A 22938-nucleotide genomic window follows, 5' to 3' on the forward strand; every position below is an offset into this window, starting at 1 on the left:
TTTTGTAAATTAGATCCAAAACTATGCAAAGATAATGTAGCCCAGTAACTATAAAATACCGCAAACCATCTTGCATTATTCAAGAATGATTAAAATTGCTCTGAGAGGAGGTAAGTTGAATTGTGTGCAGAGTTCTGTTATTTCGGATTATATACTCTGTTTCCAAAGTCTGTCTCCATTTTGGAATTTAGGCATTTTCTTGAATTTCTAGAAAAGTGCTGGGCAGAACGTTCTAGATTTCAATCATGTAAACCCTATGCTTGTACTTGCTGTAGTTTGATCAATCCAGTATGTTTGATCAACCCTGTATCAGAAAAGCTGCAAAATGATTTGCAACTCATGAAATTTTGTACTAACTTCGTGTATACTTGTGTGCATTTTCATGAACACAGACATTCGCTAAAATATAAATGTTTTTTCTATAAAAATTCCAATTTTCATACGTTTTATTCTCATGAAAATGTACACAAGTATAGAGTACAATATTTTGTGAAAGTTATAAATCATTGCAGTTTTTTTTATCATACAGGATTGATCAGAACCCTTTTTTTCTTATTGAATTTTTTGAGAGATCCCTAAATGTACTTGTGATTAAATTTCCACTGGAAATCGTAAGTATAAGCATAGGGTTTACCTAACCAAAATTTGAGAACTATTTGCATAGTATTTTTAAGAAATTCGAGAAAACTACTGAACTCCTAAATGGACATGACTTTTGGAAACATAGCTTACTATGTGCATGCCATCACAATGATATATTTATTAATTTACTTTAGGAACAGTGAAGAGGAAAGACAATGGATCTGGATAAGTTGTTTTCCGAAATGAAAATTGGAGACAATTCATTGACCAATTTATCAAAGCAGCTCAACAGCGCTGTCATGAAGAGGAAAGATAAGTTTTCACAAGGTAACAAGACCTAATCTTTCTCTGGAAAAGGTTTTAATCAATCTTCTTTTTATTTAAAATTTATTTCATTATGTAGCGTTTCATTCATTCTTATGACAATGATTACAGATAGAATCAAATAATTTGAAAAAAAAACACAAAAGCCCCTTTCAGATTTAAAAATGATGCAAACAGTAGATCAATAAGCTTAAACGATTCAGAGTTCTTTGGAAAATTGCCTCAAAGCCTAAATCTATGAACGGAATTGCTATTGGACAGATTAAGGCAGGGTGCACACTGAACCAATACGAAAAGTGATACACTCTGCAACGCAAACAAAATTGATACAGTTTGGTTAGAAAACATGAACCTGCTATTGATTTAATTTTTTTAACCAATTTGTGTCAATTTATTTCACGTCATGGATCGTATTGGTTCAGTAGGCACTATGCTTAAGGTTCTCCTCACATGCACATCTCCTCATGTCTATATATATTACTGCCAAAACCTGAAGTGCATCCTATTTGTGAATTGGCGGAGAGTTTTAGCCAAAGTCTGATTTCTAGAATTGATTTAGATTTTGGGCGGCTAATTCGCAAAGTGGCTGGAGATCCCAGGCCAGTTTTTGATGTGCTGATGTAAGACGCGCTCTGGTAATCCCCAAATCCTTTTTTTTTTTTTTTTTCATCGTTTATGTGTGATACGTGGCTGTATTGCATTAGCTCCATTTAACGAGAAAACTATATTATAATATAGGCATATAGTTTTATCTGTCAAATATTTAAAAAAAAAAAAGATTACAGCATTGTGACTGTGATATGATAGGTTGACATAGCTAATGTTGATATGGACATAATTATCACAAAAAAGTACGCCAAATGGTGATGATCTCCATTGATACATTCCTGACCCAGCCCGAAGATATACAAGTTAACTTCGTAAATCTGACACTGCAGTCTTACTCAGTAAGATCTTGGCAGTGAAATGGAAATAATTCCAGAGTCGAGTGCCAATGAGGTCTGATTTGAGAAGTGGTGCCAACCCTCTTAATAATCGTCCTGGGCCTTTTGCTAAAGATACCAATTGATAGCCTTCTGCCATCCAAATGGTTATGACACCAAATCATGCGTTCTTTTTGGACTTTGGCCAGGGATCTCCAGCCACTTCATGAACTGGCTGGCCAAAGCCCTAAATTGGGACATCAGCCAGGCAGTTCACAACAAAATTGGCCTCTTCACGAACTGATTGATTTATGGCATTGGCAGTAACATATACAATAATAAATGATAAAGTTCTTATAATAAATGCCTGCATTATATATCTTTGCACTGCATTATATTAATCAATTTTTTTGTGAAGGTGGAAAACTAAAAATTATTTTTTTCCTCAGTTTCTTTTGTTTCAAAATTAGTATCATTGTTTGAAATAAAATGGGCAACTCGAGTCGTTTAGTCAATCAGTCTCTTGGTTTCCAGACTACTCAAGATCGATTTGTGATTGTTTAGCAGATAACTGCAGATCTTCCTGTATTTTCCAATTCAAACCATAGTAATTATAGGTGATGTGAGTTCTTGTAGATAGGCCATAAATGAGAGAGATTTATCATCTTGATGTTCTTATTAGTAATCATTTTGGTCCTTTTATAATATCATCAGTCTAAAATGTAATTTGTCTTGTACATGATGGATACATCTTACACAATGCTTGTCTTTTATTAAAATTATTTTTATCCTGATGATTTTGACATTAAGCAGCTGATTTTTTATAACGGCAAATCAAGTACCAAAATTCAAAAATATATACCGGATGGGTGAAAAGTCCTGGGCACTTCCAAAAATTAATAAAAACTCAACCAGTTGTCACAAAAAAGTGTGTGTACTAAAATACTTGCCATGGCCCAGAGTTTTTTTTTAATAAATTTAAAAAATAGTTTGAATTTTCACTCTCAGACCACACTACATCACAAAGAAACTCGACATAAGGCATAAAATACAATGCAAACAATGGATAATTAATGTCTATGACAACTTGTGTTCTCTTCTGTGAACTATCACATTTCAATGTGAGCACCCTTTGTAGCTCAATCTACATCTAAATAGGTGAAAGGGTGCTCATATTGAAATGTGGTTTTATGTGATGCAAATCATCCTAAACATTAATTATGTACCGTTAGTGTTATATTTTATGTGTTATGCAGGGCCCCAGGCTGGGATCTTTGGCATTCCCCAAACCATATTTTTCACTGGCCCATCCATAGTGAACTTATAGTATGAAAAATTATGGTAATTGTCTTGAGACCCAGATGCTGGACCCCTGTCAGCCCCACCCTTGTGGAGGGAGCCATTGTGTTATGTCTAGTTTTTTATAATACAGTGTCGTCTGGGAGTGAAAATTTGAATTTTTTTTTATTTATTTATTAAAGAAAACTCAGACATGATATATAGACAGACCATATTTCTTAACATAATAATTTAGTGTAAACGACCCCTTTTTATGTCAATTGATTGATTTTTTTAATCAAATTTTGAAATTACAATGTGCAGGACTTATTGCCCACCCTGTATTTCTGAAGGAAAATTTGTTTATTTAAGTAGAAATATGTGAGATGTATTCTACACTGATGAATTTACTCTTGTGTTAATAAGTAATTGATTAATTAGTCAAATTAGCACACACACACACATCACATTTATTGTGCATAAATAGTTCTTACACAATGTTTGATCTTCCATATTCTTCATCAGTTATCTCTCGAGTTTTATGATTTAAATCAGGTTTTTTTGACCGACGTTTGCAGTTTCTTTTACAGTAGCAATTTGCCCATATGTACTGGCAATAGACAAGAATTGTGCTCAGCATAGAAGTGTATGGCTCCCTTTTTTAAGTTACCAGTTTGATTATTGTTATTCTATTGCCACTCCGTCCATTTCTTGTTCTTTCATTGTCAATTTCTTAGAGATGATAGTTTCAAAACAAATTAATTGAGGTGCCACATCACAAAATATGTTGCAAGCCCCCAAAATTAAGTGTGTTTACAAAATTTGGAAAGTTGTGGTTGATGGAACAAGAAATACAATGAATAGACTTCGAAATGCAGACCTGCCAACTCTCCCGATTTAGGTGGAAGACTCCGGGTTTTTCATCCTTCCTCCCGCTATCCAGATTTGTTAAAATTTCTCCGAATTTTGGCAAAAAATTAGATTTCAAGTAGTCGTGGCGTCAATAATTACCGTCGTCGTTAGGGAAAACACCCGTAGAGGACAGCCGTAGTCATTTTCAAATACAAATACAATGCCACAACAGGCAAAATGCCCAACGAGCAGCTGTAAAAAAAGTCTTTGTGACCGCATGTAAGCAACTGGCAAAGACGCGACTTTGTTTTCGTAGCATTCATCGGCAATCATTTATCAGGGGCATGACCTTCGTTGCCGAAATTCCTGTATAATCGTTATTGTATTCCATTAACAGCCGCGCGGTAAACACGTTTTTTCGTCCGCAGCTTTGTAATTTGAATTTTTTAAATCGTTTCTTCCGATTAAACATCTTCAGAAAGAAAATATAAAACTTTACAGCTAAATATAAAGCTTTTAAGAATTCATATACCCAAGATTATCAATCACTGATAGCATCCACGAAAGGAAACACTTATATGAACCGTATTTATGAACCGTATGTAGATGTGATTTCTCTATTCTGCATGGAAAGACTGGCATAGAATTATATTCTTCTCAGGGGCAATGCAGAACGTGCCTTGGGGGGGGGAGAATGTAACTTTTTCCCCCCTCTGGAGAATCTCCGGATTTCTGGATTTCAAATGTTGGCACGTCTGGTAATTTTCATACATAATTTCATTTATGTAATTTTTCTTTTCAAATTTCAATTAAAAAATGTATACATATATTAAGTTCAGATGCCATGAATAATTCACAAAGTTAAGTTTCCTTTTGAGTTTCACAGTTTTTTTGTGTATAAAATTTGTGTAAAAATTGTTTAATTTTTGAAAGCAGCTGTGCTGACTTTATAAAACAGAATTTTTAACATGTGATTGGTATTGATTTTATTTTATTTTTGGAATTGGTTTTTGTGAAGCCACGAGTACTGTATTCAGACATGCCGATTGCAGTATACAAAATCTAAGTCAAAACAGACAAAACAGAACAACGTGGCTGAAAAAATAAAACAAATGAGCATATTCAGTATGTGTTTGATAATTTTTTCCTCCATCTGCTACAGATAAACGCATCAAAAAGGAAACCAATGATCTGATAAAAGAGAAGCAAGAAACTGAAAGTAGAATTACTGCATTAGAGAAAAAATTGATAGAAAAACAGAATGAATTGGATAGGTTGAAAGAAGAACCAGTCGAGAACAAAGAAGATCCATTCAAGTAAGTCCAGATTTTTTTTTTAAATTCTAGTTCTTGAAATACATATTTACTAAATTTGTCAAAACAATAGTTACAAAACATTCGAAACACTAATGAGCAGAAACTTGTAAGCTGTTTCTGTTACATAGCTCTTGTTACTTTGAAATACCCTAAAACCTTGATAAGTCATCACCTCATGTTATCGAAAACTTATGACAACTTAAGCAAAGTGCTGTCAGTTTTAATGTGCAGTGTTATGAAAATAGTATAAATTTAAAGTAAAATAACATTTATTAAAATATGAATTGAAATTACAATATTAAGAAAATTTATAGATTGCAGAAGGAAAAAAAAATTCAATTTTTACCTCTTTTAGAGCTCTTATTACTTAACTTATTGTGTTAAAATATACTGGTACACTGATTTATACTAGTAATTTTTAATTTAGACTAATCAGAGCAACTGTTAGAATAGTTAGCTTTTCTTCAGAACAGAACTACTGCACATCAATTTTAAATATAAATGAAATTTAAAGTTTAAATTAATTAATTAGTTTAAATTTAAATTTCTAGTGTTTTAATTCTTTATCGTAGTTCATGGAACAACTACAAGGTTATCTCGAACACAGGATCCACTTTGAGGGACTTGTGGAGGGCCCTGTGTAGGAAAAACACACATTAGAAGATCCCAACTTTGGAAAAAAATGTCTGGTTTTTCAACAAGGATAATGCTTGTTACTTGTGTACTTGTTAGTTGTGTAATCAGCTATCAATTTCAGTCACATTTACTGATTTTTTGGACACAAAGAATAAGTATTTATTCCTTGTTTAACATAGTCACTTTAAACATTACATGCAATTAACATGTGTATTTCCAATGGGAATTTTAAAAATTGAAAAGCAATATTTGAGGTTTTTGACATGACAGTTTAAACCATCAAAAACCTACCAACCCTGGGTAAAAGTCTTTAAAAATGTTACATGAGAAGATGATGGCCAAACGACAGCCTTCACTTCTCAAAAGCAATTTTTCATCTAATTATTTATGTGAAAATTGTAATATTTTCACAATTTCATTTATAATGCATATTTTTTATTGGCATTCATGTTGGAATCATGTAATGAACACGAATGCTTATTTTTCAAATAGATATGAAGCTAAGCTGTTTCGCATGATCACCAAAATTACTTGGGATTTGGACTGTCCTGAAGGTTTCATCGCTGGATGTATCCTTTCAAAATTTATTCACTTTTATTATTTTTTATGGTCATAGATGATGATATAATGATTATGATCAGTGTACCTGTCATTAAAATATGATTAGCTTTCACATTATTTTGAATAACATTGAAATAATTTCTAAATGTTATTATGTAATAAGCATTTAGAGTTGTTAGGAAATGAAAAAATATTCAGCAGATGAAATTGTTGCAGATAGGCAGTGCAGTCTTAACGCATAGGCTCACTCAAGCATGGCCTGGGGCCCTCAAGAGAAGAGGGGCCTTACAAATATGAGATTTGGTTGAAATTTTCTAGAATTTACCTTGTAGGGGCTCGGAAAAACCACTTGGCCCCGAGGCCCATGATGCTCTTAAGACCGCCCTGCAAGTAGGTTCAGGTTGTTGCAGATGAAATGGTCGTTAAATAATGTCAGGTTGCTTCTAGGTGAAAAAGAAACTGAGCGCTGAGGTTTATGTAAATATTTTGTTCTGTTATATGTGGATAATTAAATACTATTGACATCAAGTCAATTGTGGAACCCACTCAATAGAAACTTCTGCACCCGTAAGAGTTCGAATTGGTTGATCATCTGTGAAAATCTGTATATATAAAATTGATTTTTTTGTGTGTGTGTGTTTTTTTTTCTCTATATAAATCTACAATTTTAGATCGATCGTCACCAAATTTTGCATATATACCAAATGTGACCTGACTTGAACGATAGGTTACTTTAAAATTTCGCCAGAGCAAGGCAAGTGTCCCAAATGGGCAAAAAACTGTCGGGCAACAATGGTTTCTGAGCCTCAAAAATCACTTTCCGAATGTTTACTTTGCTTACCGTGGTTCCCTAGCAATGCGTTTCAGATGAGTATATGCCTTTACAATGGTTTGTCACTTTTCCAATCCTGTTACTATATGTGTAATAGTTTATGCCTTTGTAATGGTTTGCCACTTTTTCAATACAGTAAGGAGGCTTTTTGAATAGGCGTCATAATCATCATCAGCATCGCTTTGAGGTTCAGGAAAAGGGTGATCCTCATAGGAATCAGTGTTAAAATTGCCGATTTACTGTAGAAATGCGGAAATTTGGTGGGGTTTTCCGCCACATCAACAATTTTAAAAATTGTATTGAATTCTCGATTTTTGAAATATGTATTGAGTTCGCTTTGAGATATACGAAGCCCAGGAGATTTAATGAAGTAATTAGCTTCGGACCTACTTTCGAGTTGGATATTCATGCAATAACATTGATCTCAATTTTTTATTTATATCTTCTCAAGCATGAAAATTAATGTCTCCGTATTGTCTTTTGATATTCAACTGCATAAATTCATGTGGGTTAGGATATTTTGAAATTATGGACCCGTAAAAAGTACATAAAAAAAATTCCACTGCATTAATTAAGCATTTTTTGGAAGCTGAAACAGGCAGATGGATAACTTGACGTTCGGGGGGGGGGGTCGAAATACTTAGCGCCCCTTAAAAAAGGAAAGTATATTCATTTCTACGTTTCTTTAAATATAGATTTGTTTATTTCATGAGTCGCGCAGGAAGTAGCCACATTGGTTAACACGGTTTGTATGTCCCTCAAAGAAAGAGGGAGATATCACATGATCTAAAAAGCCCCATTAAAGAAAACCCGGGCAGCGCCGGGTATTATAGCTAGTAAAAAATAAATTGATGGAGGAAAAATTAATGAAAGATACATTTGCTGTTCATTTTCAAAATTTCACTCGGGAGATTTGAGGTAGCAAAACGAACCCCCTGCAAATGCATGGTAATGCTTTAAGCAACTATAGTGCCATGCTGGACAAATTCCAGTTCGCCTTGACAACTCGAAAATCAATATTCGGCACGTAAAATTTTTTAAAATGTGGTTGCGAAATTCACATTCAAGGGTGACACAAAATTTTGTGATTTCATTATTCTATGTCATAGTTTCTCAACCTTTTTTGTCCCATTGCCCTCTCCCCAATGCAATCTAACCCATAGGATCCTATGTTATACCCTACTACCCCCATGTTGGGAATTACTGCTCTATATCTTTTAACATGGAGGAAAAGTAAAAAAAAAAACATTATTTGGGACCATTTTCTTGAGCAAAATACCAAGAAATTGGGCTGGCATCTAAATATTTTTTCGATTTGTAAAGCCCTGCCATAGTATAAGAATAAACATTGTGTGTCCTATTGCTTTGAAGCAGTAGAAGCTAAAAAGTTTGTGCTTAATTAATTTTCAGGTATCTAAAGTGTGTTGTCAACAAAACTCAACTTACGAGCTACTTTAATTAATGTTTATCTGCGGCTCCCAAAAGTAGTCTAAAAATTAACCATGTTTCAAAGCACAGAATGGGCACACACAAATATTGACAGCCTGTCACGACTTCCTTGATGAATGTTGGTGATGCCTGCAAGAGCTACGGCTCTCGCTTCAAACCCCCCCCCCCACTATAAGTCATGAATATATGCTTGCATAATGCACACCGTGTTTTTCCTGCATATACTCTTGCCAAATATTGACTTTAATTGTATAATGCAAGTCCCCCTGTGATTTTAACTTCTTTTTTTCATGCATCCATTTGAGTACATGTTATTAGTAGAACTGCAAATATCTTTATAAATATTAGTTTTTTTGTATGCTCATTTTTCTATGATCATCCTTAATGGTCTTTGACAGATACAACTGCAAATGGACTGAAAACTTTCAATATTGATACCACAAAACATTCTGAGTATTTTATCGTGAACCACTTGTGGGACCTGTGCTCCGGTGATGACAAGGTGAAGGATAAAGACTAAACTTGGCATTTTTTATTTGGTTGAATTTGCATTTCAATTTTCCCCCTGTAAATTTCTCATCCTTTGTATATATGCATTCCGAATGCATGTTTTGCTAGTAGAGCAAAAAAATATGTACTTGTTTCACTAGTAGAAACATATGCCTGTATCATTCTTATTTTACTGGTTGTGATCATGAAAAAATTTGTAAAATTCTTCATTGGGTATGCTATGATCACTCATTTTTTTTATTCAGAGTTTTTCAACTGGTTTTAAGGAACTTCCATGTGTAGTGAAGCTTTGTTTTCAGGATATTAATAAGGCAATTTATTTTACTAACAACCATGTTAGAGATTGAAAAAGAATTTTTAATTACACCCGAGACATTCGTTTTGGTTCCAACTGAGAGCCATTGTTAAAGGTAAACAAACTTAATAAACAGTTCAGTTGACAGCATAGGGCCTGAAATAAATCGATGAGCCTCCACATTAGGAAGTAATCTCCTGCTTGGATGGTGGCTCCCTCTTGACTCCTTTCAAATTCTCCCTTGTAATAAACTTCATCCATGCTGAAGGGATACCAGGCAGAGATTTGTTGTCATTCACCAAGATGTTTTTACTCCTTGGATCACACTCTCGCTTCACTAAATTTGAATTTGAGATTTTCTTGCCAACTACAAATTTATTGACGTTGTCAACTGTCTTTATTCATCTTACATATTTGTCAAACTAGATCAATGTTTTTTTGGAGGGGAATTACATTTCAATCATCAATTTCTTAGTAATAATTGGTGGTGCCCCATATTTTCCAGTAGGAATTTTAATTTACTATGTTCTATAATATTTCTGATACTACTTATTTATTGTTCTATAATATTTCTGAGTGCAGAAGTTTCTCAATATTTCAGTGCTCAAATAGTCCTTGTCATAAGCACACGAATACTGACACGGAAGTACAACAGAAACAGTGATAAAATTACTGCAGAACACATTGCTACCATAAGGAGTTCACCTGCCTTTCAGTGGGTCATGGGAAAAAGGCTGCTGTGGTTTAAAGTAAACTGTAGGTCATTGTCTAATTATCCCTCAAGTACAGAATATGACCACAGTGCAACATGAATGATCAGATACATTAGGAACACACACATATACATCCTTCTAGTGTGCACAAGCTCTTCAGAAATTTCTTGAATTAAATTAAAATAAAGACCCACAGCATGCATTCAGACAATTCAATTGATTTTTATAATAAATATATTTAAGAATTTTCCAAAATCTGACTCGAATTAGCCGGCATGCCAGGGAAATGTGGGTATTCCGGGCATGCCCTTGCCATAGCTGCCAAGTCTCCCGAATTTTTCGGGAATCTCCCGAATTTTAGCTTCATCGCTCGACCTCCCGAAAAGTTCTTAAATCTCCCGAATTTTTACGAAAATCACAAAAATCCCTAATTGTCCCTAAAAATTCCCTGCTTCGTTAAAAAAAAATCCACGTTCATGAAAACAATCCCTAAGAAATTTCTTGTGGGGCATGAAGCCTCTTTTTTTCCCCTTTCGAAATGACGTCACACGTCGTAAATGGGGAAATTCCCTTTTTAAGGAAGTTTTACAAACCCTCTGATGGTAACAAGAAAGTTGTTTGTCTTATCGTGCAGGGAAATGGCTTAGCAGCCAATAGTCCTGGATAATAATTGAAGATTCTAGTGACGCGCATGTGGTCAAAATTTCTTTTGTTGAAGTTACGTACGTGCGATATAACAAAGCATGAATAATGATAAGCAAAAACATATTTAATCAATTTTAAAGATACTTATTCCGATGAATTTCCTTTCATCAAACGTTCCAGAAGAGGGTCGACTTTTCCTTTTTGTACAAGTTGTGTTACAGACATAAACATCGGTCATGGAAAGACTGCCATGAAACTCGTGAAATTAAAAAAAAAACATCAAGCAAGTGTCACAAAAAGTCAGTGTTCTTAAAAAATTGACGGTGTTTTCCTTCATCTTCCGACGATTTTGGGGTCATTCGCGCAGAATGTTTGTTCGCAGCGTTTCTGATTGAACACAATATTTATTTTTACATCATTGAAGTTTTGGTCTCCAATTTCACTTGTTTTTTGCGTAGGAATTTCACATTCCCAAGGGTTTTACTTCCATGTGTGTAAAATCCCTATTTTAATTTGACTTCAGTTTTTGAGTAGGGATTTTATTCCCCACGCTTTAACTTTTATGTTTGGAAAATCCCTATTTTATTTGGGAAAATCCCTATTGTATTTATTAGGGAGTGGTTTTGGCATAAAATACGGGTTTGCGCGAAAATCTCCCGAATTTTCATTTTCAAAAGTTGGCAGCTATGCCTTGCTGTTTCTTAGTATTCTGGCTGATGCAGAGGAATACTGTAATTATTATTTGGCCATAAAAGAGAAGCTGTTAATACAAGTTCTACTGTACTTTGTATTTTTTCATAACTTACATGGTTTGTTTTGTTTCAATATACAAAAAGCTGGACTTAAATCATTAATCATAATGGAGTATTTTAGAAAGTATTTTTTTAAAAAAAAATCAAAAACACCATTTTATTAGATGCCTAGGTGAGTAAATTCCTACAAAAATGACTATGAATTTATACAGAAACAAATTCATCATGAAAAAGTTTTTCCTCTGTATGATCAATCAGGATATTTGTCCTTTTGGTTTGCGATTTGGTTTAGTAGGAGTATGGACAATGATATGGGCCCGCATAGATAGGTACCAGGAATGCTGTCCCTTGAGCTTTCTCTTTCTGTTTCTCCTTGCGGAGACACTGAGCACCACAGAGAAACATAAAGGATGATGTCAGTGTTAGAGCTACTCCAACCCATGCAAGAATGTAAGACCAACCATAATAGCTTCTGGAATAGATCTGCAGCACCTGTAAGATAACATTTATAATCTGAATAAAACAGCTGATTATTTTAACATACGTATGTTAATGAACTCTCCTATGTGTATTTTGTAATTTCATTTTAGTAATTGGCTGTACTTAGGGGAAAATATTTAATTACACAGAAAGACGATTATCTTCATACTGGCAAAATCCGTTTGCTATAAACTGGACGTAGATGGATCTAATATGACTTTCTGCTTCAACCATGTAAATATTCTTCATGTTAAACATGCACTGCCCCAAAAAATGCTTTTGCGACACCTGTTTGTTTTGTTTTTTCTTTGTGTAATTGAACATTTAACGAAATCAAATTATTTTACCTGTTGCACTATCAATTTTCAGAATATTCCTATATTTTTTGTGGTTTCAATTCGGTACAGCTGCAAGTTTGGATAGAATGTGTTCACATCATTACGATACACAAAGACCAGTTTAGTATTCAAACTTGAAATCACTATTACCAGACACAAGAACCAGAAATAATTGCAGGGTTTTTCATTGCCAGAATCATTTTCGCTTATTTTTTACAATATTTACATCATTCACAATATTTCCATGAGTCTTGCAGCCACCTAATTTTACTATACAGGCATCCCTTGTTTTACACTATTAATTGATTCTGCAAAACAGTTGCGTAAGATGTGTGAAATCCTGTAAAGTGGGTTAAATTTAACATGGGGAAGATAGGGATGGGGGAGACGGTTTGCTTCAGAGGAAGGATTAAAAAATTGAACTCACCAGTCAAAGGACTTTTTTTAATGAATTAATTATTAAAACATGAAAATAAATTCCTGTGAATTTCAGCAGTATGAATGAATACTTTTTGTTTTCACTACTGATTGATTCCAATGAGTGGATGTTTTCTTTCCTGAAGAGGCTGGTATGAGATAGGCTGATTACTGTTGTTTACTATTATTTACTAATGGAACAGTCGAGATTCTGCTGACAAGCAGCATGTTTCATCTCCTTATAAAAAGCCAGATAATTCTGCATATTTCTCGCAAATATGAAAATTATATTTTCACTGGAACCACTTTTTTTCGATAAAATTTCTTATGGCATTGTCAAAATTTTACCAAACGTTGTTCATCAATGAGATCTGGTGAGTTGTATCTAATAATTTCTCTCATATTTGTCCAAGCTGCATCATCAAATCTGGTGTATTTCGTCGTTAAATTATTTAACTATGTTAATATCTGCGAAATAATTCAATATTTGCGAGCCCATTTGCAGGATTAAAGTTAAACACCAAGCCAAATATTTCAGATTGGAATTCTTGAAACCAACTTCCAAAAATTTGTGCCAAGTGAGGGACACCTGTACAAAATTATTTTTTAATTAATTTTTGTTATAATACTTATTTGTTATTACACCACAAAATATGTACTTATATTCTTCCCATTTACAATCATTTTTCACATGAAAAATTTTACAGAAACTTTGAAACAATACTTATATTTTAAATTTGTGATTTGCAATTCAACTGTGCAAGGCCTGAGCATTATTGCTGATAGGTAATTTCAGCCATTGCCTTCCAATTTGGTACTGTAATACCCTCTGGGAAAGTTTTTTTGACGATTTAATATTTAATAATTATTCAATAATTTACTTTTTTGTATGAATGGACAATTTTATCTGATGTCAAATTACATAATAATTAAGTTTGGCATCACGATAATAAATGGCATTGATGAATTCTTACCTCAGGCCACCGGCTATAACCCATTTCTGGAAAGTTAAGTTTCTCGTATTCAAAATGTGGTATTGCATGCCAGAGTGCCACTGCAGATGCTGTTACTAGACCTGAAAATTGAAAAATAATATGTAACGTGTCACTTAATGCCGCCACCTCTTCCTTAATGAGAATTCTGCAGTCCTTCAGTGAACATTGAAAATTTTTAATTGGCTTGTAAACTAGTCCTAATTGCAGTAAGTCTGTTATAACAAATATAGCTGGCTTATAAAAGAGAATTTCGCTTCTTCAAGTGATTGCCTAATAGCTAATATTAAAGATATGTATTTTTAAGCTTCCTCATATGAATTTTGCGTTGTGTGAGGATTTTATTCAACTTTTTAAAGTTCTGAATAACTGAAAAAAATTATGCTTAAAACTTTCCAATTATCAGGAAAATGTTGTTGATACAGCCATGGAAGTAAACAGTGATATAATAATTGTGGGACCTTTCAATTGTTAAGTTGGTTGACTAAATCGCTTTGATAATATGAAATTATATGTAAAAACCTTCTTTTTTTTTTGAAGAAACATTTTTTGCTGTGAGACAAAAAATTCAATTTAATGCCTAGAGCTCTGTTCTTTCACTAATATTAAAACAAAACAATCTAAAAGATATTTTAATGCAGATAAAGTAAGTAGGTATTTTAATGCAGCTTGTAAGGAGAACTCTGTTATAATGACCTATAAATAATTTCCCTTGCGATTGCGAAGTGTCATTTTAACATACTTTTACCGTATAGACCAGTGTTTCTCAACTTTTCTGAACTTAAGAACTACTAAAATTCCTAAAGTAATTCGATGGACCTCGGATTTACAGCATGTGGGCTGAATTTATTGTTCAAGCTTATGTGAATATCATTGTTATTTGCATACTGCTGAATAATTTTTATTTCATCAGAATTAAAACCTCAATCTCCCTGTGGACTACATATCTTATCTTCATGGACCACCAGTTGAGAAATGCTACTATAGACAGAATACTCCTTGTGTGTGTGACTGTTTTGTATATTCATCAAAATATTCCTAAGAATTTGTGTAACATTAGTAAACACTAAGCAACCAATATTTTAGTCCTGTTTGTACCTGCTAGTAACTGGAGCAATCCTGTTGCAATGATGTTGCTATGCGATCTCTTCCAGCAGCCAACCAGCCCAGGAAACACGGATAATGAGGAGAACAAGAAAGCGACGATGAACAAAGCAACTACTGATCTAGCCATATCTGAAGAGGAGGAAAAAATATATTCATAGTTATGTTAGTTTCAATTTACGTTCTGAATTATTCACTATATATGTGAAAATCGAATCTCACTGATTGTTTCATTTAATTAAGAATTGGGTTGAATAAAATAAGGCACACTTACGAAGTCTCATCCACCTTTGATCTGAGAATGAATCGGACATGCCATTGTCATTTATATAATAATCTATATTGATGCACATTGTCTGGACAGGGGACATGTATGTTTCCACTATAAATAAACAAAAAGGATTAAGAATCTGATGGGGAAAAAATTGTATAAATACAGTAGAACCGAAAAGGGGAATCGAAAAACTTGCCGACTTAATTCAACATCAAGTTAGAGTATAGGTTTTCTTTCATTCCACTCTTAACAATTTTTAAAAATCGTTTATGTATGCATGTGCCTGTGTATATGGTTGAACAATTCCATGATCAAATTTATAAAATGCTTTGATCTGCAATTTTCTGTGGAAAGTTTTCGCAATAAGGATGATCCCAAATTATAAAAAGCATAGTTTAATTGCCAGAAGATTTCATGTATGAGCAGTGCACAATTGTCCAAAATAACTTTCTTCCTCTCAAAACATTTTAATCTACCTTTCTCGACCATCTCTCGCTCAAAAAATTTCAGTAATCATTCACATCTAATCTGTGGCTTTGATAATCCACAAGTTGAGTTTTTTAGGTTCCAGACAGAAAAATAACCCTTCCTAAAGGTGTAGGGGAAGAACCTCTTATGGTCATATTCACTGACAGAGTTTAAACTACAATCGCAAGTTAAAGGATTAATGATCAACACTGATTGGTTAAAATTTTCTATTTAACCAGTCCTTTTCGATCTTCAATCCTTTCACCTGCGATTGCAGTTTAAACTGTGATAGTGCAACACCTAGAGATAGAAGGCCTCAGCACGCTGCTTGTGACGTCAGTAAGTAGTCCATTTTCCCTCAGAATATTCAGGGAAAAAAATTCCCTGCTTGTGTCAGTATCATCGTTGTGCGGAAAAGAAATTATCGGGCTCAGAATTGGCGATTTCTATGCCCCACATCCAATCACTATGCGGTATTTGTGAGCCAACCAGGAAGATTCAATGCCAAAATAAGAAGAAACGAAATAGGATGCTGTGTTTGAAAATGTGGCAAACTTGCTAGGTAGTCTGAATGGCGTTTATGGCAAACAGTGCAGAGGATTTCTATCTCTAGGAGGTGCTGGTTAGTGGATACGGCCATTAGACACATATCAATCAACAAACGTACGTCAGAAAAAAAATAGAACATGAAATTTCTGAAAACACGAGAGTACAGTCGTAAAATTTTTGCGAACTGATCAATAGATGGGCAATTTTTGAAAATGAATCGTGATAGCACAGTATGGAATCGTACTCGACTTAAGTGCGATGTAGTCATCGTGTAAAGTTAGGTTTTTTTCCCTCTCACTGAATTTAGTATTGTGACAACCATGAAAATAATATATATATATGTCGGGTTACACACTGGGGTACATCCACCATGTCGAGTTATCAAGTTTGCACTGTGCATAAGTGGATGCAGGCTCTCCAAACAAGGGGAAGGTGGATTTTCCACCTCCAACCTTATGCCTATGCAAATAATGCATTTTTTTTGGGGGGGGGGGGTTTACTCCGTCGATGGCACCGTATTGCTAATAATAAAACTACTGCTCAGCTTATGAATCTTGCTCGTGGGGTCTTGATCTTTTATGCTTCATGGATCCCTTGCGCCAATGAAGTGTAGGCCACTGATCCCTTTGCAGAAAAATATTCAATATGTGCACTGCTGATCATCCAAATTTCAACACCTTGAAACGCGTTGCACTATATCACTATATGCTTAAATATTTTACCAGAGTAAGTAATCATGTAGATGAGTAAATGAATCACAAAAGGAAATGTGCTTTATTTTGTTTTCAGAGGGCTCTTTCCATAAAACAATATACCAAAAACATCGAAAGTCTCGGTATACGTACAGGTGATGTCGGGTATGAGGATACCTAAAGTTACAATGACCTGTTTCGCGTATTCGTGGAACTAAAAATTTTGCGACTAAAACAAAACCAAAGAAAAAACCGGAAAAATAATGTTTTTGTCACTTTTTTTTTTTTTAATTCACGTAGTTCCACAAATACGCGGAGCTGGTCGTTGAAACTTTGGGTATTCCCATGCCCCGACAGCACCTGTACCGAACTTGAATAAAATCCGAAACTTTCGATGTTTTTGGTAGATTTTTTTTATGGAATGAGCCATCTGTAAAAACATGAAATAGAACACATTTCCTTTCGATCTTGCGATTCCTTTACTCACCTACACGATTACTTACTCCGGTAAAATTTTTAAGCATATATAGCGAGAGCAACGCGTTCAAGGTGTTGCAATTTGGATGATTGTTTACAATGTGCTGGGGGGGGCGTGGTCAGTGTCGTCTTAATGCATGGGCACGATCCGAGGGCAGGGATATCATTTGAACTTTTTCCAAGGGGGGGGCAAAGAACATGTACTCACTGTATGTATATATATACCATTTTAGTGTATTTTCAAAAGCCGAGCCTGGGGGGCTCAAGAGAAGAGGTGTCTCACAAAAATGAGATCTGGTTGAAATTCTCTAGAATTTATCAGGTAAAAAGCCTCAGAAAAACCAATTGGCCTATGACGCTCTTAAGACGGCCTCATCCCAAGACATAAAAAAAAATATTAAGACAATTAGGTAATTGTTTTTTCATCTGAGCTTGCGTACCCCCCGGGACCGTTTGTCGTGAAACCAGCGACGTAATAAGCACATTCATAACAGGACTGTGGTTAGGGGATTTGTACGACCCATCTCGGAAGCCATAGTGAATCAAGTTTGGGTCGTGGTCCATAACTCAAGAGCTCCTGGCTGTCGATGTATTTGTACGATCCGTCTCGGAAGTCCCTGTGAAACCAATTTGGGTCTCGACTAATAGCTGGGATTTTTACGACCCATTTCGGAAGCTACAGTGAATCAAGTTCGGTTAAGAACCCCTGCATTACGGCTGCGCATATATATATATGTTACTGCCAAAGCCCGGAAACTGTCCCAATTGGCCCGGTGAATGTCCGAATTTCGGTCTTTGGCCGTCCCCTATATATATCGATATCCCGATTCATTTAATTGTTAGGGTTACCATAGCTAACCACAACTATAAATGGTCATAATTACCACAAAAAATACGTGGCGATGACCGCGAATCATTGGGATCGATTTATAAGGATATACAGTATATAGGGGGAACGGGTCAACGGGGGTCTGATTTCAGGCTTTGGTAGAAATATGCACACAACACGTTCTGGCATGAGCCGAACCGTTAGAACTTCCCTTTAGGAATGTTTACAAGATGCATGTACGGTTTATTAGTTGTAGTGAAACAATGCCATCGAAAAGAAATATTTATTGGTAATAAATACCAATGGTTTCTATAATATGTTTGATATTTGAAAGAAAATGTGATTTGAGTGAGCAAAAAATTGTTTTGTGTGCATTTTTACCTCGAATTACATGAAGTTATGGAGGTTAATGGGATATCTCTTGCCTAAAAGATGAGATAACGATGCAATGTGAATATGCTTGTAATGCGTTTTACATTATAATCTCAGCCTGAGAGATTTCGATTCTGATTCATACCGAAACTGCTCTAAGCCAACACAAATTACTTCTCGAAAAATATCTAAGAATAAAAGATCGGCGTCACCGATCCTGAACTCAATATTATGAATGATTACGGTATCAAAAAAAGAATCCCGTGATATTTCTCGTTTAGACCCCAAAGAAAGAAAAAAAGCAAATTCTTAATTAGCCAACAACGAGCTGTTTGTCGATTTAGCGATGCTTACTCTCGGCAATCGACCGAAAATCGGGCCAGAGAATATTGTTTTTAAACTAATGAGGCACAGAAGATGACGATCCCATATCCGAAATCTTCAAGTTCGTGGTTGATCAATTATGTCGCAAACTTATGTCATGCTCAAGAAAAAATGGGGTTAAAAGCACAAGCTCATCAATCTTTAGATTGAGAAAAAGAAACCAAACGTATAATATACAGGATGCACAATTAACAGTTACTTCACTAACTCTGGCCATATCGTAATTTACTGCGATTAATGAGTTGAAACGAAAGTGACATCTATCGGTGTCGCCTCAAGCTCGTTAGGGAAATGCCTTATCTACATTCTCTCCCGGAGGTTTGAACCTGGGACCGTGACGGCAACCTTCGCGGTGGTAGACGAGCATCTTACCACCATTACGCCACTTGGGCGTTATCGCTAACAGCTGGCGCCGCAATTTATAGGTGAACCGTTGTATCCTGGAGGCATACTTTAAATTAGAAAAAATATCCAAATAACGTTTGGACCTCAGATACATCATTCATGTTCAAGGGGTGGACAAACCATTAGAAATAAAATGACCAAAGAAATAAATTATTATACATAATAACTGGCAATACAGTCGAATCCCATTTTAACGAATACCGATATTGCGAAAATCTCGTTTTAACGAACACTTTTCTAATCCCCCAGATAAGCTTACATATGAACAATGCATAAACCTGGAATTCCTTTATAGCGAAATTTCGTTATAGCGAAATGATTTCTCCGGTCTCTTGGAGTTCATTATAACGGGATTCAACTGTATTAAAGAAGCGACAAGCCATTGTAAAGGCATATGCATGTCTGGAATGCATTGGTAGAAAACTACGGTAACCTAAGTAAACATTCCGAAAGTGATTGTTGAGGCCCAGGAATGAGGTCCGTAACTACGATTTTTGCCTCCCGGATCGAACATGATTCAGCCGCCCCAACAATATGAAATTAGATAATTTTTTAACGGTGTTCTTTGTTCCCTGCCTAAAACTGCCGCCGCCTAAATTTTACCGGCCGTGCCAGGAGCCATTGCTACCTGACAGTCCCCCACCCCATTTAGGGCATTTTCCAAGCTCTGCAAACTTTTGAAGTAGCCTATCGTAAGCCGGGACCCGTGTGGTATATATACAAAATTTTGCGACGATAGATCTGAAATTGTAGATTTGTGTATAGAATACACAGACACAGAAAATCAATTTTATATATGGAGATTGAATACTGACATCTCAAAATCATCATCACTCTCAATGACACAATGTCTCTTGAATGCATACATTTAACATTTGAGTTTGACATTTGATTACATTCGATTTTTCCATGGCGTTTTGGAGAATATGTGTCTTGTTATCTTTTCGGCATGACAGGCGGGATGTACAGTGGTTCCCGCTTTTAACGTACCCACTTAGAACGTTTTCCTGCTCAGTACAACTTATTTTCCTGGAGTCCCAGCTTCCACTAATACTGATTGAGATTTTCGGTTTGCATCGTTTTCCCGCTTACAACGTTGTTTCTTGAAGGGTTTTTTTTTTTTTCTTCTTTTTTTTGAACCGTTACAAGTGGGATCCACTGTACTTATGTGGAGTTTAATTAACGTGGAAAACACAATGACTTTATCATGGCAGTCACATCCGGGTGTTGATTGCCATCCTTAAAAAACGGTTCCATCAATGCGTTATGGAGATCATGATGAAGTACCCGATGCCTGTATTTCCTTCATCGACGATTCATTCATTCCTTGGGCTTGTTTTTTGGGTGAATGAGCTTTGGATGGATGCCTCGAGAAACAATAAGGTTGATGACAGCTCATTGGACGCGCATCGTGGAACAACTCATCGACTTCCACGACCACCGACTGCGTAAACCATTCAATAATACAACTAAATGAGTTTTCTTCTTTTATTTAATGAGTTTTGTGTTTGTTCTGATGTTTATTTAATATGTACTTTATTTTTGAAGTGCAATAAGTAAATATTTATTGTTCATTGTTGAAAAGCTACCAACTCGGTGGCATTTAGTTCCTGTGAATAATCTGCACACTATATAGAAGGTCTTTAGCCATGAGGTTTGATTTCTGTAATCTTTATTAATGGGATTACTTGGTTTCATATAGCGTTAATCCGAATTACTTTAAACCCCCGATCTTATTTAGTAGGCGAGTCCATGAATCATCATTCAAAAACCAAGATATCTTGGTATTACCCATTTTTTTCTGTATTTATGGATATTTAGAGCATTTTTCCGTGATCCGAATTTGTGGAAACCCAAAGGTTTCGTTTGTTTTTGTCGATGCCATTTTGAAGCCGTTCCCGTTTCTCATGAAACCGAGTTTTCGCGGAGATGTGAAACCCTCATCCTCCCCTTAATAACGTGTCAGGAAGATTTACCGCCAACAATCATCGACAACAGATCGAGTTAGCTTTTTTTTCAAACCGAGCACAGCTCAGGTCTATCGCCATAGGCAATTTACTACCTAGTGAGTTGTGCCGGAAGTGTAGGTATACCTAACAGTCTGAGTGCGTATCTAGTGTTGTGTATGATTTTTCAGTGCTGTCATCTATATCTCAGAAGTGAAGTGAGTGATGTGTAGTGACTGAATATTTGTACTGTTTGTAGGACTGTTGCTCTCTGTGGCGAGACTTTTTAATGGGGAGATCGGCTCGCATTTGCGCCTCGAAGTTGGGAACCACAGAAAACCAACTTCAGCCGACCACCACTGTGGCGACGGTGGGGCTCGAACCCGGATCCCCTCGATGCGAGTCCGTCACTATGACCACTCGACCACCACAGCGGCGGATCGAGTTAGCTTTTTTTTTTTTTCAAACCGAGCACAACTCACGTCTATTGCCATAGGCAATTTACTACCTAGTGAGTTGTGCCGGAAGTGTAAGTGCGTGTACCTAACAGTCTGAGTGCGTATCTAGTGTTGTGTATGGGATTGAGTTAGCTATCTAGTCTTGAACAAGCGAGCGAGTGACCAAGAAAGTGAATGACTGAGTTAGAGAGCATTTGAGGGCCCAGCTCAAATGTGTTGGCTCGCGGGGACTCCGCGAGCTAAATGTTGGACACCCTTGCAATATAGTATAACACAGGGGTTCTTAATTTTGGTCGCAGAGGGCTTCCAAAATCGGTCGTTCAATCTATTAATAGAAAGGGATTCTTGGGCTATGGGCCACGACCCAAACTGGATTCGTGGTGGTTTCCGAGATGAGCCGTGCAAACAGAGTCGCCCTTAGAGGTGTGCGACTAGTGCAGTCGCACCGGGCCAACATCAGCTATAGTAGATGGTGTTGACCGGACAAAGCGCTTTGTGCGGCCCCGCGCGCTCACGGTAGATTATTGAAGACTTTCACCAATTCTTAAATTGTTTCTTGCATTAATTTGGGCTCGTTTTTCTTTCATTAATTCTGAAATTTCAGTGGTACTAAAATAATTTCTTTCATTAATTCTGAATTTTCAGTGGTGTAATCATTTCTCATTAGTATAAAATTACCTTTAGTGCGGAATTTTCATCAATTTTTGTGTTAATTTAAGTTTGATTGTTTGTGTAAATTTTTTGTATGGATATTTCTCAGCATTCCTGTGTATTCTGTAAATAATAGATACTGATCCCCCCCCCCTCCCCAAAATATATAAAATCGGGGTAAAGAGGGTTCCAAAACATTTTTGGTGCCCCGAAATTTTTCAGACGTACCTGACTCCGCGTATGTTATGAAGCCGACCTTGCGTTGAATTCCCTTACAGCCAGGAATACTTAGCTATGGGCCACGACCCCTATTTTTTTTTTTTTAATTTAATCGTTTTTTCTATGTAAAGTAGTTATTTTCTAAAAAAAAAATGGTCGCGCGGGCCACAGCAAAAAGCCGGAGGGCCATAGGTTGAAGACCCCCCTGACCTATG

The 22938-nt window shown here is 35.7% G+C and overlaps 2 protein-coding genes across 2 annotated transcripts in view; one reads left to right on the plus strand and one right to left on the minus strand.

Annotated features, from left to right (window-relative positions):
• The first annotated feature begins 797 nt into the window (after positions 1-797).
• Positions 798-9273, plus strand: LOC149063860 (kinetochore protein spc24-like). Its single transcript, XM_089255306.1, has 4 exons — positions 798-909; positions 5122-5275; positions 6404-6480; positions 9152-9273. The coding sequence occupies exons 1-4, from the start codon at positions 798-800 to the stop codon at positions 9271-9273; spliced, it is 465 nt and encodes a 154-aa protein (XP_089111432.1).
• Positions 9274-11781: 2508 nt separating this feature from the next.
• Positions 11782-22938, minus strand: part of LOC149063861 (claudin domain-containing protein 1-like) — a 32139-nt gene continuing 20982 nt past the window's right edge. Inside the window, exons 2-5 of the mRNA XM_089254914.1 lie at positions 15274-15381; positions 14994-15131; positions 13878-13978; positions 11782-12160 (exon numbers count right to left, since the gene is read on the minus strand). Coding sequence (XP_089111040.1) covers positions 11957-12160; positions 13878-13978; positions 14994-15131; positions 15274-15381 — 551 coding nt within the window. The 3' untranslated portion in view covers positions 11782-11956. The remainder of the gene's footprint in view (positions 12161-13877; positions 13979-14993; positions 15132-15273; positions 15382-22938) is intronic.

Source organism: Pholcus phalangioides, unplaced genomic scaffold (assembly GCF_987345545.1).
Source record: "Pholcus phalangioides strain wild (caught in Gottingen) unplaced genomic scaffold, Ppha-v1.0 ptg000042l_1, whole genome shotgun sequence".
Lineage (NCBI taxonomy): Eukaryota > Metazoa > Arthropoda > Arachnida > Araneae > Pholcidae > Pholcus > Pholcus phalangioides.